The sequence below is a fragment of the Physeter macrocephalus genome, chromosome 8 (genome assembly GCF_002837175.3).
Source record: "Physeter macrocephalus isolate SW-GA chromosome 8, ASM283717v5, whole genome shotgun sequence".
In the NCBI taxonomy this organism is placed as follows: Eukaryota; Metazoa; Chordata; class Mammalia; order Artiodactyla; family Physeteridae; genus Physeter; species Physeter macrocephalus.
In genome coordinates, this window is record NC_041221.1 from 77,837,314 (window position 1) to 77,852,611 (window position 15,298).

Below are 15,298 nucleotides of genomic sequence, written 5' to 3' on the forward strand. Positions count from 1 at the left end.
AGCGGCTGGCGCACCTGGGGCAGCGGAGGCGGGGCCGCAGCGTGCGGCGCGGCGGCCGGGGGCGGGGCCGGGACGCCCGGTTTTCCAACCGCTGAGCCGAGCGTTGCGTTCCGGCCCCGGGGCGTGGCCTCGCGCAGGTACGTCGAGCTTCTCGAGCTTCTCGAGTTTCACTGAAACTTTTCCAGCTCGGGGAGGCGTGCGGAGAGGCTCCAATTAGGGGCAGGTGGGAGGGTGGTTTTCTCTCCTAGCGGCGAGTGGGACTCTTGAGTTTCGAATCGGTGGCGGCGAATTCCCCGCCCGCCGGGTGTCGGGGCTGCTGGAAGGATGCGAAGCTTTAGCGCGGCGTGGCTGCTGGGGGGCGTCTTCCTGCTGGGGACCTCTGCCTCCTGCAATCGCACTGTCCTAGGTGAGAAACTTGGGCAAGGAGGGCTCGTGCGGCTAAGGAGCGGGCGTCCATGGGCATCCTGCACCATGGGCAGGTGGGGGAAGAGGGGCAGGTGCTCGAAGGGTGTTCTGCCGCCGTCGCCAACTCCTCCCGACATCCCGCAGCCTCCTCCCGGCGGCTTTGAAGGGGGATCCCTGCGCCCGGGGAGCAACCAGCTGGGACAAGCGGGAGAGGCTGAAGTCTACGGAGGGGAAAGGGAGGGAGCGGAGTGCTCGCTTCTACGGAGTACCCAGAGGGCTTAGCCTCTCGGGCCCCGGTGGGTTTCTTCTCAAACACGAGTCCTTAAGGAGCATTTCGCACACCCTTGAGACTCTTCCGGGCTGGTCCTGCGGGACCCGCGGAGTTAGCGAGTTGATGGCTCAGAGCGGGGTGGCGTGGATGGGAGCCCTTGGCCTGGGAACTTTCTGCCTCGCTTTTTGCAGCGTCCTTCAACTTTTGGAGGCCACTCTTTGGGGTCGGCCCACGGCGTTCAAGACGCCCCCGGGGCCTGCAGCTCCTCTGGCACAGGGCACAGCCGGGGTGTGGAAGTCAGGGCCGGACCCTGCTGAGTTCTTGGGGTGACGAGCGCTCACCCCGAGGTTTAGGCCAGTTGGGCGCATTAATGAATGGAACTTCTTCGACCCTGCTTTACATTCGACCAAGTGACCTTACGGCCCTGGGTTTCCCCGCCCTTCGGTGCCACGCTGGCTGCCGCTCAGGTCTGTAGGCCGGAGGCAGCCCGCCCCAGGAAGGAAACAGCACACGGGAGCCGTCCCTGGCGGCGCTCAGGTGCCAGTTTGTGCGCCGCAGCCGGGTTCCACGGGTGTGCTGCCCTGGGTGTGCTCGAAGTTGTTCGGCTGCGGGTGGAGCCTCCCGGGCTGAGCAGGCCTCCGAGGGCGTAGGCGCTGTTAAGACTGGTGTGGCACTGCTGTGATGCTAAAGGACGCCCCCCTGGGGCAGCCAGGGTAGCCTTAAAAGGGAAGTTTTAATTTCCCTGCGAAATTTGCAGATCTGTTGTAAAAGGCAGGTTCTCACTTTTATCCTCTTCATAAAGACATTGTAAAAGAGCAAGTCACTGTGAATTTGAATTAGACGGAAGAATGTGATTCTTTTCCCTTTGGAGTTACAGCAAAGGGTATTTGGGTGGATACTTGAAAACTGCACCCCTGGTACACATTTTATTGACAGCATTACCGAATGTAAAATAGTTGGCTGGTGGGAAGCCTCAGCATAGCACAGGGAGATCAGCTCGGAGCTTTGCAATGACCTAGAGGGGTGGGATAGGAAGGGTGGGAGGGAGGCTCAAGAGCGAGGGGATATGGGGACATGTGTATGCATATGGCTGATTCACTTTGTTGTGCAACAGAAATTAACACAGTACTGTGAAGCAATTATATTCCAATAAATATGTATTAAAAATTTAAAAAAAACAAGAATAAAGGCATTTATTTATTTACAGGAAGTACTGAAACTGTGATGCACGCATGTCCCTTTACCCTTATGTTTTAAACTTATAAACTTAAAATTTAGGAGCAAAGCTTAGTATGTGCAAACTTTTTTTAAAAAAAATATGTGGATGTTGATGATTCATCTGTTTTATGATTCAAGCGGTTCCTATAGGAAGCTTGCCCGAGTGTCTGGCTTGTTCTTGTTTACAAAGTGAGGGGCTGGAGCTGGGGGGATTCCTGAAGTATAAGGGGGACTTACTTTCACAACAACAACAAAAATCAAGTTACTTGTTAACCAGAAGTATTTAATATTGAACTTTTTTTTTTTCCTCCACATATTTTTACTCCTTTGCAGGGTAACTGCCCTAAAGAGTCAGTTAAGTAACAGCGAGACTTTAGGTAGATGGAGCTTTCCTCACAACTTGAAGCTAGATTGATTTTGATTAAGAAACAGGGCATCACCAGTGTTTCTGCCCTTTAGCACCTGTCTTTGCTTACCCCCTTCGGTTCGACCCTAAGGTGTGCCCCTCAGTTTGCAGCAGGACACATCCTAGGTTTGATTTTTCTTCCCCAAGGTTTTTCCCCAAAAAACTGCCTTATGGAAGGGAACTCAGCCTAGAGTGTAACCTTCTCATTTTACAGATACGGGCCACTGAATTGAGGAGTGAGGGGCAAGGAAAACTGTCCATCAGGCCCCTGCTTTCTTTCTGATCACAACAGTAATCGATAGTTATTTCTGTAAATATGTTTCACCTGTCTCCCCACTAGATCACGTACTCCAGGAGGCCAGGGACCCCTAGCGGCACCTCCATCACCACGGTCCAGCACAGTCTAATTCCCTAAAGGACCTCAGTAAATAGCAAATGAAGAATGAAGTGAAGGGACTTGCGCAGAGTGACCTGGTGGTTGATGGCAGTTCAGCATTTAAGTCGAGTTCTTTCAGACACTTACTTCTTTCCACCGTGTCACAAACCTGAGAAGTCCCCTGTAATGCAGTCATTCCATTTTTCTTTTGGAGACTGAAACTTGTGTTCTTTTTGTAATTGGTTTTTAATTATACAAGCTGTATGTGATCACTGTAAAGGAAAAATGAGTCCAAAAAAGGGGTTGCATTAATTAAATCACCCTCAGTATCCAAAGCACTGCTAACATTTTGGTTTCTAGCCTTTCTCATGCTTTCATACATCCGTGCATAAAATACATATTGACAGAGAAATTTTTTTGTACGAGTATGTGTTTATATAAACATCAGTAGCATATCAGTAAATATAAAACATTTTTAATGACTCTAAAATGTTGTCAATGGATGTATCATAATTTATAATTGGTCCTCTGTTGATAGACATATGGGCTATTTCCAGTGTTTCGTAAGAAGAGAGAACACATAGAACATGAAGATGGGACTTTAAATTTGTGTTTGGTCGCCTTCCTGGCCTTGTAGTTGCTAATTAACCTTGATAGGCAATGTTTTAGTGAATGTGTGTTTGTCTTTCTTATGGTTTTATTAGCTGGACAAGTGTTGAGAGGAAAACAGTTCATCCTGAAAGAACACGAGAAAGTTGACTAAAGTGTACCTAGAGAAGGGGTACGGAGCAACTGAAGCTTTTAGTTTTTTTGATCTGTGCTCCCAAAGGTCGGAGCAAAAGATTTGGGGTGAGGAGGATAGTAAGGGAAAGGACACAAGAGGAGAGTTTAAACAAATAAAGTAGCTGCTCTGTACTTGCTTTGGTTGGGAGGGTGGGAAACAGGAGGATGCTTAATATAACAAAGAACAGGTAGCATTTTTAAAGTTAAAAGTTTTCCATGCATTTTTTTCCCCAAAATTGTACAAATCAGAAGTTAAAAAGAAAGCGAAACATCCCCTCTTCTCTCCCCTCTTCACTCTCAACAGACTTCTCTATGCAGAAATATATGTATTTTGTACCAATAGAAGGATCATACTGTACATTCTGTCCTACAGTTATTATTTTTTTTAACCTAGTAGATCTATTCATGGTCAGTATTAAAAAAATCTGTCCATACTTGTGTAGAGGGAATATTATTCATTGTATAAATGCCATAAATTATTGAACTAGCCTTTTTTGTTTTTCGATGGTCATTGAAACTAACATTTTTGTTTTGCTATGGTAAACAATATTCTAGTAAATATTCTTGTACATAGTGTTTTTGTGAACTTTAGCTAGTATATGTGCAGGACAAATTCCTAGCAATAAATTGATGAGTCATAGGGCAAACACACTGAAAATTTTGACGTTTTTGCCAAATTGCCCTCCAAATAGATTGTACCAATTTATACTCCTTTGAAAAGTAATCCAAACAACATAGAGGGGTGTGAAGTTAAAAAAGTAAGTTTTCCCCTCCCCATCCATTTTACTCTATAGAGATGGCCATTGTTTATAGTTTAGTGGGTATTTTTCTAGACTTCAGATTTGCAAACAAATTATAATTTTGTTATGTAGATGGAAGCATATTATTCTGCCAGTTGCTTTTTTTCAATGGACATATTGTAACTATCTTTCCATTTCAATGCTTATTAAGTAGTGTAGTGTCTGCTATTAATGCTAGGGACTGTGCTGAGGATATGGTAAGTTAGGAATGGTGGTTGATGAACGTTGCTTATTTCCTGTTTGTTTGTAATTGGGGTGGGGGGATGCTGCCTTGAGCATCAGTGGGTGCATATTCTTGTGTACTTGGGCAAGTATTGTTGATTACAGGTCCCAAATGTAGAATGCTTTTGTGTGTTTAAACTTCATATGTACATTTAATTTCATCTTCACTCTCTAAAATAGAAATGATTTTGTCTGGTGTACAGATGGGTTATAGAGTTGGAAGATGGAATAGCATCAGTTCTAGACAAGTTCTGTGAGTTGGGGTGACTGGGATAGGGTGCTGTACGAGGTAAAAGTCTGTGCACTGTGCTGAAAGGGCTTCAGGGAGCTTTGAGCAGCATCTTGACATTTACCAGTGTTAGAACTGACCAGTGTTATACCAAGCAGCAAGCTGGTTGTGTGCTCTGCCACTGGTACAATGAACATAGCTAATATGACTGGTATTTCAGATTGAGATCATTCAAGGTCGTATGTTGGAATATTCTCAGGAAATTTTTCTTTCTCTCTCTCTCTCTCTGAATCCTTCCCTAACTTTTTGTAGTATTTCTTGCTCTTCCCCCCACTCCTTTATTTTAGTATTCTTATTTAAAATAGATTTTTATCTCTCTTTACATGAACCTTCCTGACCTGGCATGTGTTTATTTTTATGGAAAACTTTAGACATGTGAAAGTAGAATATTACAGTGAATCCCAGGTACCTCTCACTCAGCTTTAATAATGATGCCCCAGCCTCCTTCCTGCCCTCCTTCCTGTGTTATTCTTTAACAGCTTTAAGATATAATTTGCAGACCATACAATTCACCTATTCCAAGTCTACAATTCATTGCATTTTAGAATATTCACAGTTGTCTATCCATCACCACAATCAACTTTAGAATATTTTTATTACCCCATAAGAACACCCCACTCCCCACCCCCCCACTCTTAGCCATCACCCCCCCAACTTGCCCCATTCCCCAGCTCCTGACAACCACTAATCTACTTTTTGTCTATGGATTTGCCTATTCAGGACATTTATTATAAATGGAATCATACAATACATATTCCTTTGTGACTGACTTCTTTCAAAAGCATAATCTTTTCAAGGTTCATCTGTATTGTAGCATATATCAGTTCTTCATTTCCTTTTATTGCTAAATAATGTTCCATTGTATGCATATACCACATTTTGTCTACCCATTCATCAGCTGATGGACATTTTGTTATTTCTGCTTTGGGGCTTTTATGAATAATGCTGTTATGAACATTCCTGTGTCAGTTTCTGTGTGAACATGTGTTTTAATTTGTCCTGGGTGTATACTTAGGAGTAGGAATTGAGGGGTCATATGGCAACTCTATGGTGAGCCGTTTCAGGAACTGCCAAATTATTTTGCACAGTGACTGCATCGCTTTACATTCCCACCAGCAGCACCTGAGGGTTCCCCTCCTTGTGTTATTTTGAAATAAATCCAGATATAATTTCATCTTAAAATATTTCAGTATGTATTCATAAAAGATGGCAATTTCCTTTTCAAACATCACCACATAATAACCACTGCCAAAAATTGTGTAATATAATCAAATACTCAGTCAGTGTTCATATTTCTAATTGTTTCATAAGTGTCATAAATACTATATTAATAGTTTGTTTGAATCAGGATCCAAACAGGGTCCACACATTACATAAGGTTAATATTGTCTTATAAGTCTTTTAATTTATGAGCCCTACCTCCACACCTCTTTCTTGGTTTTTGCCTTGTAATTTATATTTTGAAGAAATGAGGTCCTTATCCTGCAGCAGTTTCCACCGCCTGGATTTTGCTAACGACATTCTTATGTTATTTAACATGTCCTATTGTCCCCTTTATTTCTATTAATTTGGCAGTTGGATCCAGGGGCTTGTTCAGATGAGGGTTCGTTCATTCTTTTGTTTGTTGCAAGATTACTTCATAGGTACTTCTTCCCTCCGGAGGCAAATAACGTCTGGTTATCATGTTTGTGATGTGGGTAACTCCGGACAATCAATGCTTAGATTTTCTTCCCTTTTATAAAGCAAGTTATGTAATTTTGTTTGTTTGTTTTGGTACCAAGGGAATAAATTGACTCTTTTTGTGGTAATTAGAAAATCTTGGTGGCTCCATTCTGCAGAAACAAGGTCTGACTCATTGACTTGGTCTCTGGTGGGCTGTTTCTGGGCTGGGTGTCCCAGCTCTCTGAATGGAAGAGTCCTCAGAACAGGTGTCCACTGTCCAGTCACCAGCTTTGCCACACATGCCTCTCCGGAGAGCCGGTAACCGCTTTTCAAACCAATGGAGAATTTATAGGATTCTCTTACACCTCTGAAAGTCTTCCAGAACATGTAAATATTAATACAAATAAATATATAAATTATTAGAGGAGGGACTAGTTCAAAGGGGGGGGTTAAAATGGTAAAATTTTACATTTAAAATTTTCTGTTTGAGAACGAACGTGTGGAATCCGCTCAGGTTAGATTGGTCTCAATAGACTCCAGCGCGTAACCTCACGTCGGTCTCAGAGGCTCAGTGTGATATAGGGGTTAGAACCAGTGAGTCTAGAAACAGACTGCCTTGGATTGAATCCTGACTCTCCTACCTAACAACTGTTCAGCCTTGGAAAAGATACTCAGTTTTTTCAAGCTTCAGTTTATGCATCTGGAAAATGTGGCTCTAATAATAGTACCTCCTCATAAGGTGTTGTGAAAGTGAAGTAAGCTAATACACGTAAAGTGTTGAAAGCAACGCTGGACACATGATATGAACCCTTATTAAGCACGGGTGCTTGTTGGTATTAAGGTGGTTTTATTTTGCAGGGCTGCACTCCTGGCATCCCCTGCCGGCGTCTGTGTGGTTTGGGTACTAACTGGGCCAGGCTAGAGCTCTAAAGACATGAGCTGGGCTCTTGATTCTCCTTCCTTTCCTTCATCGGTAGGGCTAGCTGAGCTTTTCAATTCACCCAGGTGCTAGGTCCAGGGCTCTGCCAGGGACCATGGAGATAAGGAAATTAGGAATTAAGGATAAAGGAATTAGGACAGTCCTGGAATTAAACCTGTAATCTCACACAGCGACTCTTGCCATTTTGGCTCCTGGAGCGAGTTCCACAGACATTACCAGTCTATAAATATGTCGTTACTATTCTCTTGTGGTGTGTAAAATCGGTCACTCTGCTAAACTGGCTGTGAAAAACATGTAAGTGGGTCATGAAATCAATGTAGAAGGTGGTGACTGGATTTTATAAGAACGCAACAGAATACAATAGAAAGTATTAGAGTGTACCCTGCACGATAAGGCTAATTATTATTTTGTGAAAATTTTTCCATTATGGATATATGTATCAGAACTGGGTTACCATATAGAATATGTTTCTTACTGTGGGTTATGGTCAAGCTTTGAAGAACACTGTAATATGTAGGAATATTATTTTATTTTTTAAATTTAAAAATAATTCATGCTCGGGGCTTCCCTGGTGGCGCAGTGGTTGAGAGTCCGTCTGCCAATGGAGGGGACACGGGTTCGTGCCCCGGTCTGGGAAGATCCCGCATGCCGCGGAGCGACTGGGCCCGTGAGCCATGGCCGCTGAGCCTGCGCGTCTGGAGCCTGTGCTCCGCAACGGGAGAGGCCACAACAGTGAGAGGCCCGCGTACCACAAAAAAAAAAAAAAAAAAATTCATGCTCTTTTGAAAAAATTATGAAAGAAATTGGAACAAGAGATGAGTCTGTCCTAAGTGTACTAACTTCCTGTGGCTGCCATAACAAATTGCCACAAGCTGTTGTTTTCAGTTAGTAAGAACTTATTTCCTCACAGTTCTGGAGGTCAAGAGTCTGAAATCAAAGTATGGGCTCCTCTCAAGGCTCTAGGGGAGACTCCGTTCCATGCCTCCTCTAGCTACTGGTGGCTGTTGGTATTCCTTGGCATTCCTTAGCTTGTTCCTTGGCTCTACTCCAATCTCTGCCTCCATTTTCACACTGCTTTCTCCTTTCTGTCTTCTTTCTCTCTCAAATCTCCCTCTGCCTTTTCTCTTATAAAGACAGTTGTCATTGGGCTTCGGGCCCACCTGGATAATCCAGGATGATCTTCCCATCTCAAGATCCTAATTGCATCTACAAAGACCTTTTTTCTAAATAAGGTAAGGATCACAGATTCTAGGGATTAGGACATGGACATCTCTTTTGGGGGGCTACCCACTCTGCTAAATGAAAAGTGAAGTATTGATCTCTACACCCTTTCATCCTCCACCCACCCTAATCACTGTCACTTCTTAGTAGGGAAGCCTTAAGAGAAGTGAATAATCCTGCTGAACATGGGTACAAAGGTAGGAGAGGAAAAAATGATGACTAAACATACACATTATCAGATAGACTTGTGAGTAGGTTGAACATACTCCCTGGCATACTGTAGTGCCATGGTGAAGGACTGCTCTTCCCCAGAATTAAAGTCAGATCCTTCCATGTCCTCACATGGTCCCTCACGTTCATCTGCAGGTCCGTGAGCACTTCATTGGCATAGGCTGGCTATGCCATTGGTTTGTGATTTGTAAAGCTTAATTCATAATATGGGGATGAGAGTGGAAATTGTTAAAGCTTGCCGTGTTGCTTGCTTAAAAGTCAGAATACAAATTTGTCTGAACAGAAATCATGCCCCTATCCGTCCAGTGACCTTGAGGCCGGAAGGCTTGCCTGCCCTCTGGCTTCCATGGGAAGGTCTCCAGGAAGCTCACACAGAAGTGGGGGATCCCTGCCCACGGCTGAGGCTGTCCTTGTGGCTGGAGAGGGACTATCTCTGTGCTCCTGGGAATCTCGCCGTGTTGGACTTTGGGCTAGGGAGTGACAGGCCAGGCTGGATCCTGTCTTGCGGCCCCAAGTGAGATAGATGGCCATGATGAGAACGGGTAGGAACTAATGAGTGTGGACAGTTTGTAAAAATAAATTGAAATACTGTCACTTTTTTCGAGATTCATAGAAATCAATGTTATATTCTACACATACTTCACAACCCTCCCATAAAAAATACCTGCTGTAAAAAAAAAGCAGCAAGCAAACAAATCCAGACCATAGAAATCCCAGTAATTTCATCACCCAAAGAAAGCGCCCGTAAGTATTTTGTGTACTCCTCCTCCTGTCTTCTTCCTTTCTCTTCTTTCACACAGCACAGGAAGCGTTCTTCACCTACACTGCTCTGGGGAAAGGCAGGGCTGCCATAACATGCTGTCCACGCCGGTTCTCTCTCAGTCCCTTTCAGTTCATTCTGCTTCTTTTTCTCCTCAGCTGCTCTCCTCCTTTCCTCTTCTGCCCAAATTTTCAGGTAACTCTAGCGCTTAGCAGCACTGTCTTGTCCGTGACCTTCACACCGGCCCTTCTGTCTTTTTCTAAAGTGATTTTATTTGGACAAACCAGCATTTCTGTGGAAACGTTGATTTCTGTAATGACCCCTGTCTGCCTTGCCTCTCTTGCGCAGGAACCAGTAGACCCTCTAAAGGAAGAAGTCTCATTGGTTACGTTGATAACTCACCTCAGATCCCTGGGAGAGGAGCAACGGTGGAAGCCGGCTTTTCTGTGGATGAGTTTTCTGCCTCCGTCCTCACTGGAAAACTGACTACTGTCTTTCTTCCAATTGTCTACATGATCGTATTTGCGGTTGGTTTGCCAAGTAATGGCATGGCCCTGTGGGTTTTTCTTTTCGGAACGAAGAAGAAGCACCCTGCTGTGATTTACATGGCCAACCTGGCCTTGGCGGACCTCCTCTCTGTTATCTGGTTCCCTTTTAAGATTGCCTATCACATCCATGGCAACAACTGGATTTACGGGGAATCTCTCTGCAAGGTACTCGTTGGCTTTTTCTATGGCAACATGTACTGCTCCATCCTCTTCATGACCTGTCTCAGTGTGCAGAGATACTGGGTCATCGTGAACCCCATGGTGTACCCCATGAAGAAGGCAAGCATTGCCATCAGTGTCTCCCTGGGAATATGGCTGCTGATTCTGCTGGTTACTATCCCCTTATACGTTGTGAAGCAGACCATCTACATTCCAGCCCTTAACATCACGACCTGTCATGATGTTTTGCCAAAGGAGGTGTTGGTGGGGGACATGTTCAATTATTTCCTCTCTCTGGCCATCGGAATCTTTCTGTTCCCAGCCTTCCTTACGGCCTTTGCCTATGTGCTGATGATCCGGACCCTCCAATCTTCCACCTTGGATAAAAACTCAGGAAAGAAGAGGCAGAGAGCCATCAAGCTCATCGTCACTGTCCTGGCCATGTACCTGATCTGCTTCACTCCTAGTAACCTTCTGCTCGTGGTACATTACTTCCTGATTAAAAACTGGGGCCAGAGCCACGTCTATGCCCTGTACATCATAGCCCTCTGCCTTTCCACCCTCAACAGCTGCATTGACCCCTTTGTCTATTACTTCATTTCACAAGACTTCAGGGATCATGCAAAGAATGCTCTGCTTTGTCGGAGTGTCCGTGCTGTAAAGCAGATGCAAGTATCCCTCACATCAATTAAATTCTCTAGGAAATCCAGCTCTTACTCTTCAAGTTCAACCAGTGTTAAAACCTCCTATTGAGTTTTCCAGCTCCTCAGATGGAAGTTATGTAGGGGGATTTGGAACCTGATTAACATTATGGGGATGCTTCTGTTGTTTCCCAACCAAGCGGGTTTCACCACATACCATGTATATGCAACACCTCAGGATTGCTGGGAGCTTCGCTGTTTGCGTAAGGAAAGTCCCCCAAATTAACATAGATGTCAGTTTCAGAATTCCTCTACTCAGGTGCTCCTGGAAACAGAACTGATAGAAGCAGACTTTTCAGAAGGTGGAGAAAAGACAGAAACCCAGTGATTCTCAAAGACTAGTATTGGCGTGAAGACCAAGTTCTTAGCTAAAACTACATTTTACATCTGGGGTCAGTCACAACCATGTTAGGGCTTCAGGGCCCTCAGAGATGATTGGTCCAATTGACTGGCTTTAAGGATAAGGAAACTAAAGAGGTGAGGGAGCTGCCCAGAATCATGTTTCCAACCAATGGCAATAAGTTAGGACTGGACAGTTTTGAATGGTCAGTGGGGTTCTTGTACCACCTCATCAAAATCCTTGTGGATCTTGTTGAAAAATGCAGATTCATTATCCTCAGGAATCAGAGTTCAGAGTCTGGGGACAGGGCCCAGGAACCTTCATTTTAACAAGATTTTTGTGTACTCCAAACTTTGGAAACTATTGGTCTGGGTACTGCTTCCACTTGACAAGGGGCCATGGCAGTTTTTTGAAAAGAGAAGCAAACAGAATGTTGTGTGTCTCTTTTATGTTCAGTTTATAATGAAGTGTGTTTGTTGACTTATTGGGACTTTCAATTATTTATCAATCCTTTGAGCTTTTGTGTGTATCATTATCACTTCAAGGAAAATACAGCAAGGATTTTAAATGTAGAAAAATAAATTCTGTGTAACTCTTTACTGGTTTCAATGAAATCTTCAGGTTGTCTGAATAATAGATTGTTTCACAGCTAGGAATAGTGTTTACCACTTAGTATTTTAAAAAATTATTGTTGGACTATTTATTGCCAGTTTTGTTGACTTGTTATCAAATATGAAATTATAAAGCCGTCATTGGGTTTGAACCACATCTGTTTGGAAAAGAACTTCTGAAATAGAAGTGATTTGCAATGTATTTAAAGAGGTACTTGACTCCAGACTGACTTTATACAACTGGTGTATTTGTGACCTTTTAAAATAATCGTTTTATTGTATGATTGATTTATAAATAACACATGACTTATTTTTTACAACTTATCTGAATTATGTGGCTTTTGCTTTCATTTTTGTTTTCGAGGGAGGGAATGAGAGAGGGGAAGCAAAGGCATCACTCTTCTAAGAAGAAATGAAAGTGATTCTCACATCTTATTTTTTACGTAAATAGGGCCATATTATACACATTGCTTTGTGATAATTGTTTTTCTTTTAACCACATTTTAGAATTCTTTCCACGTCTGCATCTATGAATTGACCTCCATTTTTAAAGGATACAGACTACTTAATATTTTGGATATATTGTGACGTTTTAGTCATTTACTTATTTCCTACCTATGGCTCCTGAATTTGTTTCTCTCTCTCCCTCTTTTTTTTTTTCTTCCTCTTTTAAAACAATGCTGGGCTTCCCTGGTGACGCAGTGGATAAGAATCCTCCTGCCAGTGCAGGGGACACGGGATCGAGCCCTGGTCTGGGAAGATCCCACGTGCCGCGGAACAACTGAGCCCACGTGCCACAACTACTGAGCCTGCGCTCTAGAGCCCCTGAGCCACAACTGCTGAGCCCGCATGCCATAACTACTGAAGACCTCGCACCTAGAGCCTGTGCTCCCCAACAATAAAAGCCACCACAATGAGAAACCTGCACACCACAGTGAAGAGTATCCCCCGCTCACCGCAACTAGAGAAAGCCCACGCATGGCAACAAAGACCCAACGCAGCCAAAATAAAATTAATTAATTAATTAACTAAAGAAAAAAACAAAACAGTGCCTCATTTAACATCTGTGTGTAGACATCTTTGTGAGTATTTCTGTAGGATGAGGTCCTGAAAGTAGAATGGCCAGGTCAAAAGTTATCGATGCCCGTTTAAAATTTTGGTAACACTTGCCAAATGGCCTTCAGTAATTTATACTTCTACCAAAAAGATGTTTGCACCTATTTCCTGAAATGCTCATCCATCAATCTTTTGAAATGTTACCAATCTGACAGAAAAAAAAGTCTCACTGTTATTTTAGTTTGTCCTGAAGCAGCACAGCTTAGGGGCTGCCAGGCAGGGCTGAATTCTGACTCCATCATTTCTTTGTTTTGGTTAACTTAGGGAAGATGCTTCTCTGTGCTTCAGTTTCCTCATTTGTAAAATGAGGATAATAGTATCTTATAGAGTTATTAGGATTAAATGTTTGGCACATATATGCTCATAACTTTTATGTAACATTATTACTGTTACTCCCTAACTACTGATGTGATCTCATTTCTGATTTGCCCCCTTTCACTTCAGTGCCAGATACACCCTGCCTTCCTTGCTGGCTCTGCTTTCAGTCTCATAGGCTGTCTCATAGTGGGGTTCCCGTTTTATAGGTGGGAAAGCAAAAGATGGTGGACGCAGGATAAAAGGGAGAAGAAACAAATGGCTCTCAGGGGCCCTGCAGGTGGTCTGTGCGCTCATCCAATGGAAAACATTTTTTTGGTATTTGCTATTTTTTAAGTGATTTTTTTAAATTAATTTTTTATTTATTTATTTTTGGCTGTGTTGGGTCTTCATTGCTGCACACAGGCTTTCTCTAGTTGCGGTGAGCGGGGGCTACTCTTCGTTGCAGTACGCAGGCTTCTCATTGCAGTGGCTTCTCTTGTTGGCGGAGCACGGGCTCTAGGTGCGCAGGCTTCAATAGTTGTGGCATGTGGGCTCAGTAGTTGTGGCTCATGGGTTCTAGAGCGCAGGCTCAGTAGTTGTGGCGCACGGGCTTAGTTGCTCCGCAGCATGTGGGATCTTCCCAGACTAGGGATCGAACCCGTGTCCCCTGCACTGGCAGGCGGATTCTTTTTTTTTTAAATTAAATTTATTTTTATTTTTTACTGTGTTGGGTCTTTGTTGCTGTGCGCCGGCTTTCTCTAATTGCGGTGAGCGGGGGCAGCTCTTCGTTGCGTCGTGTGGGCTTCTCATTGCGGCGGCTTCTCTTGTTGCGGAGCACGGGCTCTAGGTGCAAGGGCTTCAGTAGTTGTGGCTCGCGGGCTCTAGAGCGCAGGCTCAGTAGCTGTGGCGCATGGGCTTAGTTGCTCCGCGGCATGTGGGATCTTCCCGGACCAGGGCTGGAACCCGTGTCCCCTGCATTGGCAGGTGGACTCTCAACCACTGCGCCACCAGGGAAGTCCCTGCTGTTTCTTAATTAGTCATTTTTATAATACATGCTGATGGTTAAAAAAATCAAACTGAATAAAAATATATAAAATAAAAAAGTTTACTTTGCTACTCATGCCCATTCTTATTTCTCAGAGGGAACTAATTTTTATAATTTATAGAAAATATATGTATTTTATATGTATGTTATACTCTTAAAATAAGAATGAATATGTATGTGTATGTAAATACATATATGTGCATGTATATGTCAACTTCTAAATCAATTCATATGGATCTTCCTCATTATTTTCAGTGCCTAGGTAGTATACCGTGCACGGGTGATCATAATTTAATCACTGCCTATCGAAGAAGTATTTTTCTTCGTTCATTTTCACCAAGTCTGTGAATCTACATTAAGAAGTGTAAAAAAAAAGGATTTGGGAAATAGAATCATGAGTGTTTGTTTGCTAAAGCAAATTCTTTTCCAATCATGTTTGTTTCTTTTGCCTTTGAGGAGTAGCTCACAAAGGTCTTGTTCTACCTGAATCAGGCCCCTGATGGGAGGGAGGAGGAACTCTCAACCTGAGCTTGGAAGTGCCCTGGATGTTCTTGTCTTTGCTCTGTGCCCCCAGTCTTAGTGCGCTCTGATTTTTCTAAACTATCTGAATACTTGAATGTTGCACTCCTTTGGCTCCATTGACTAAAGGAGAGCTCTCTTAATTTGAAAGTGAATGTGGATTGTCCCACTGTGTGGGACACATGTTAAACTGGCTTGATTGGAGTTGTTTGGGCATTTCTCTGTATGTCATTTCAGTTGTTTGTAGCAGGAGTTTCAGAGGTAATTAATTTCCTGGTTATCAAGATTTCATAAATCCTGGGGCTATAATCTCATCAGTATGCACAGTTTACTGATTACAACTTTGTTCCTGTAGCTTTAACCTTCTGGAGGCCCTTG

At 43.5% G+C, this 15,298-nt stretch overlaps 1 protein-coding gene across 1 annotated transcript; it reads left to right on the top strand.

Moving 5' to 3' along the window:
- Positions 1-324: 324 nt before the first annotated feature.
- Positions 325-11,044, top strand: F2RL1 (F2R like trypsin receptor 1). The gene is made up of 2 exons (XM_007123932.2): positions 325-406; positions 9,933-11,044. The coding sequence occupies exons 1-2, from the start codon at positions 325-327 to the stop codon at positions 11,042-11,044; spliced, it is 1,194 nt and encodes a 397-aa protein (XP_007123994.2).
- The last annotated feature ends 4,254 nt before the right edge of the window (positions 11,045-15,298 follow it).

Coding starts and splice junctions, on each gene's coding strand:
- F2RL1 (XM_007123932.2), top strand. CDS start 325: ATGCGAAGCTTTAGCGCGGCGTGGCTGCTGGGGGGCGTCTTCCTGCTG. Junction 407..9,932: donor CTGCAATCGCACTGTCCTAG/GTGAGAAACTTG, acceptor TCTCTTGCGCAG/GAACCAGTAGACCCTCTAAA.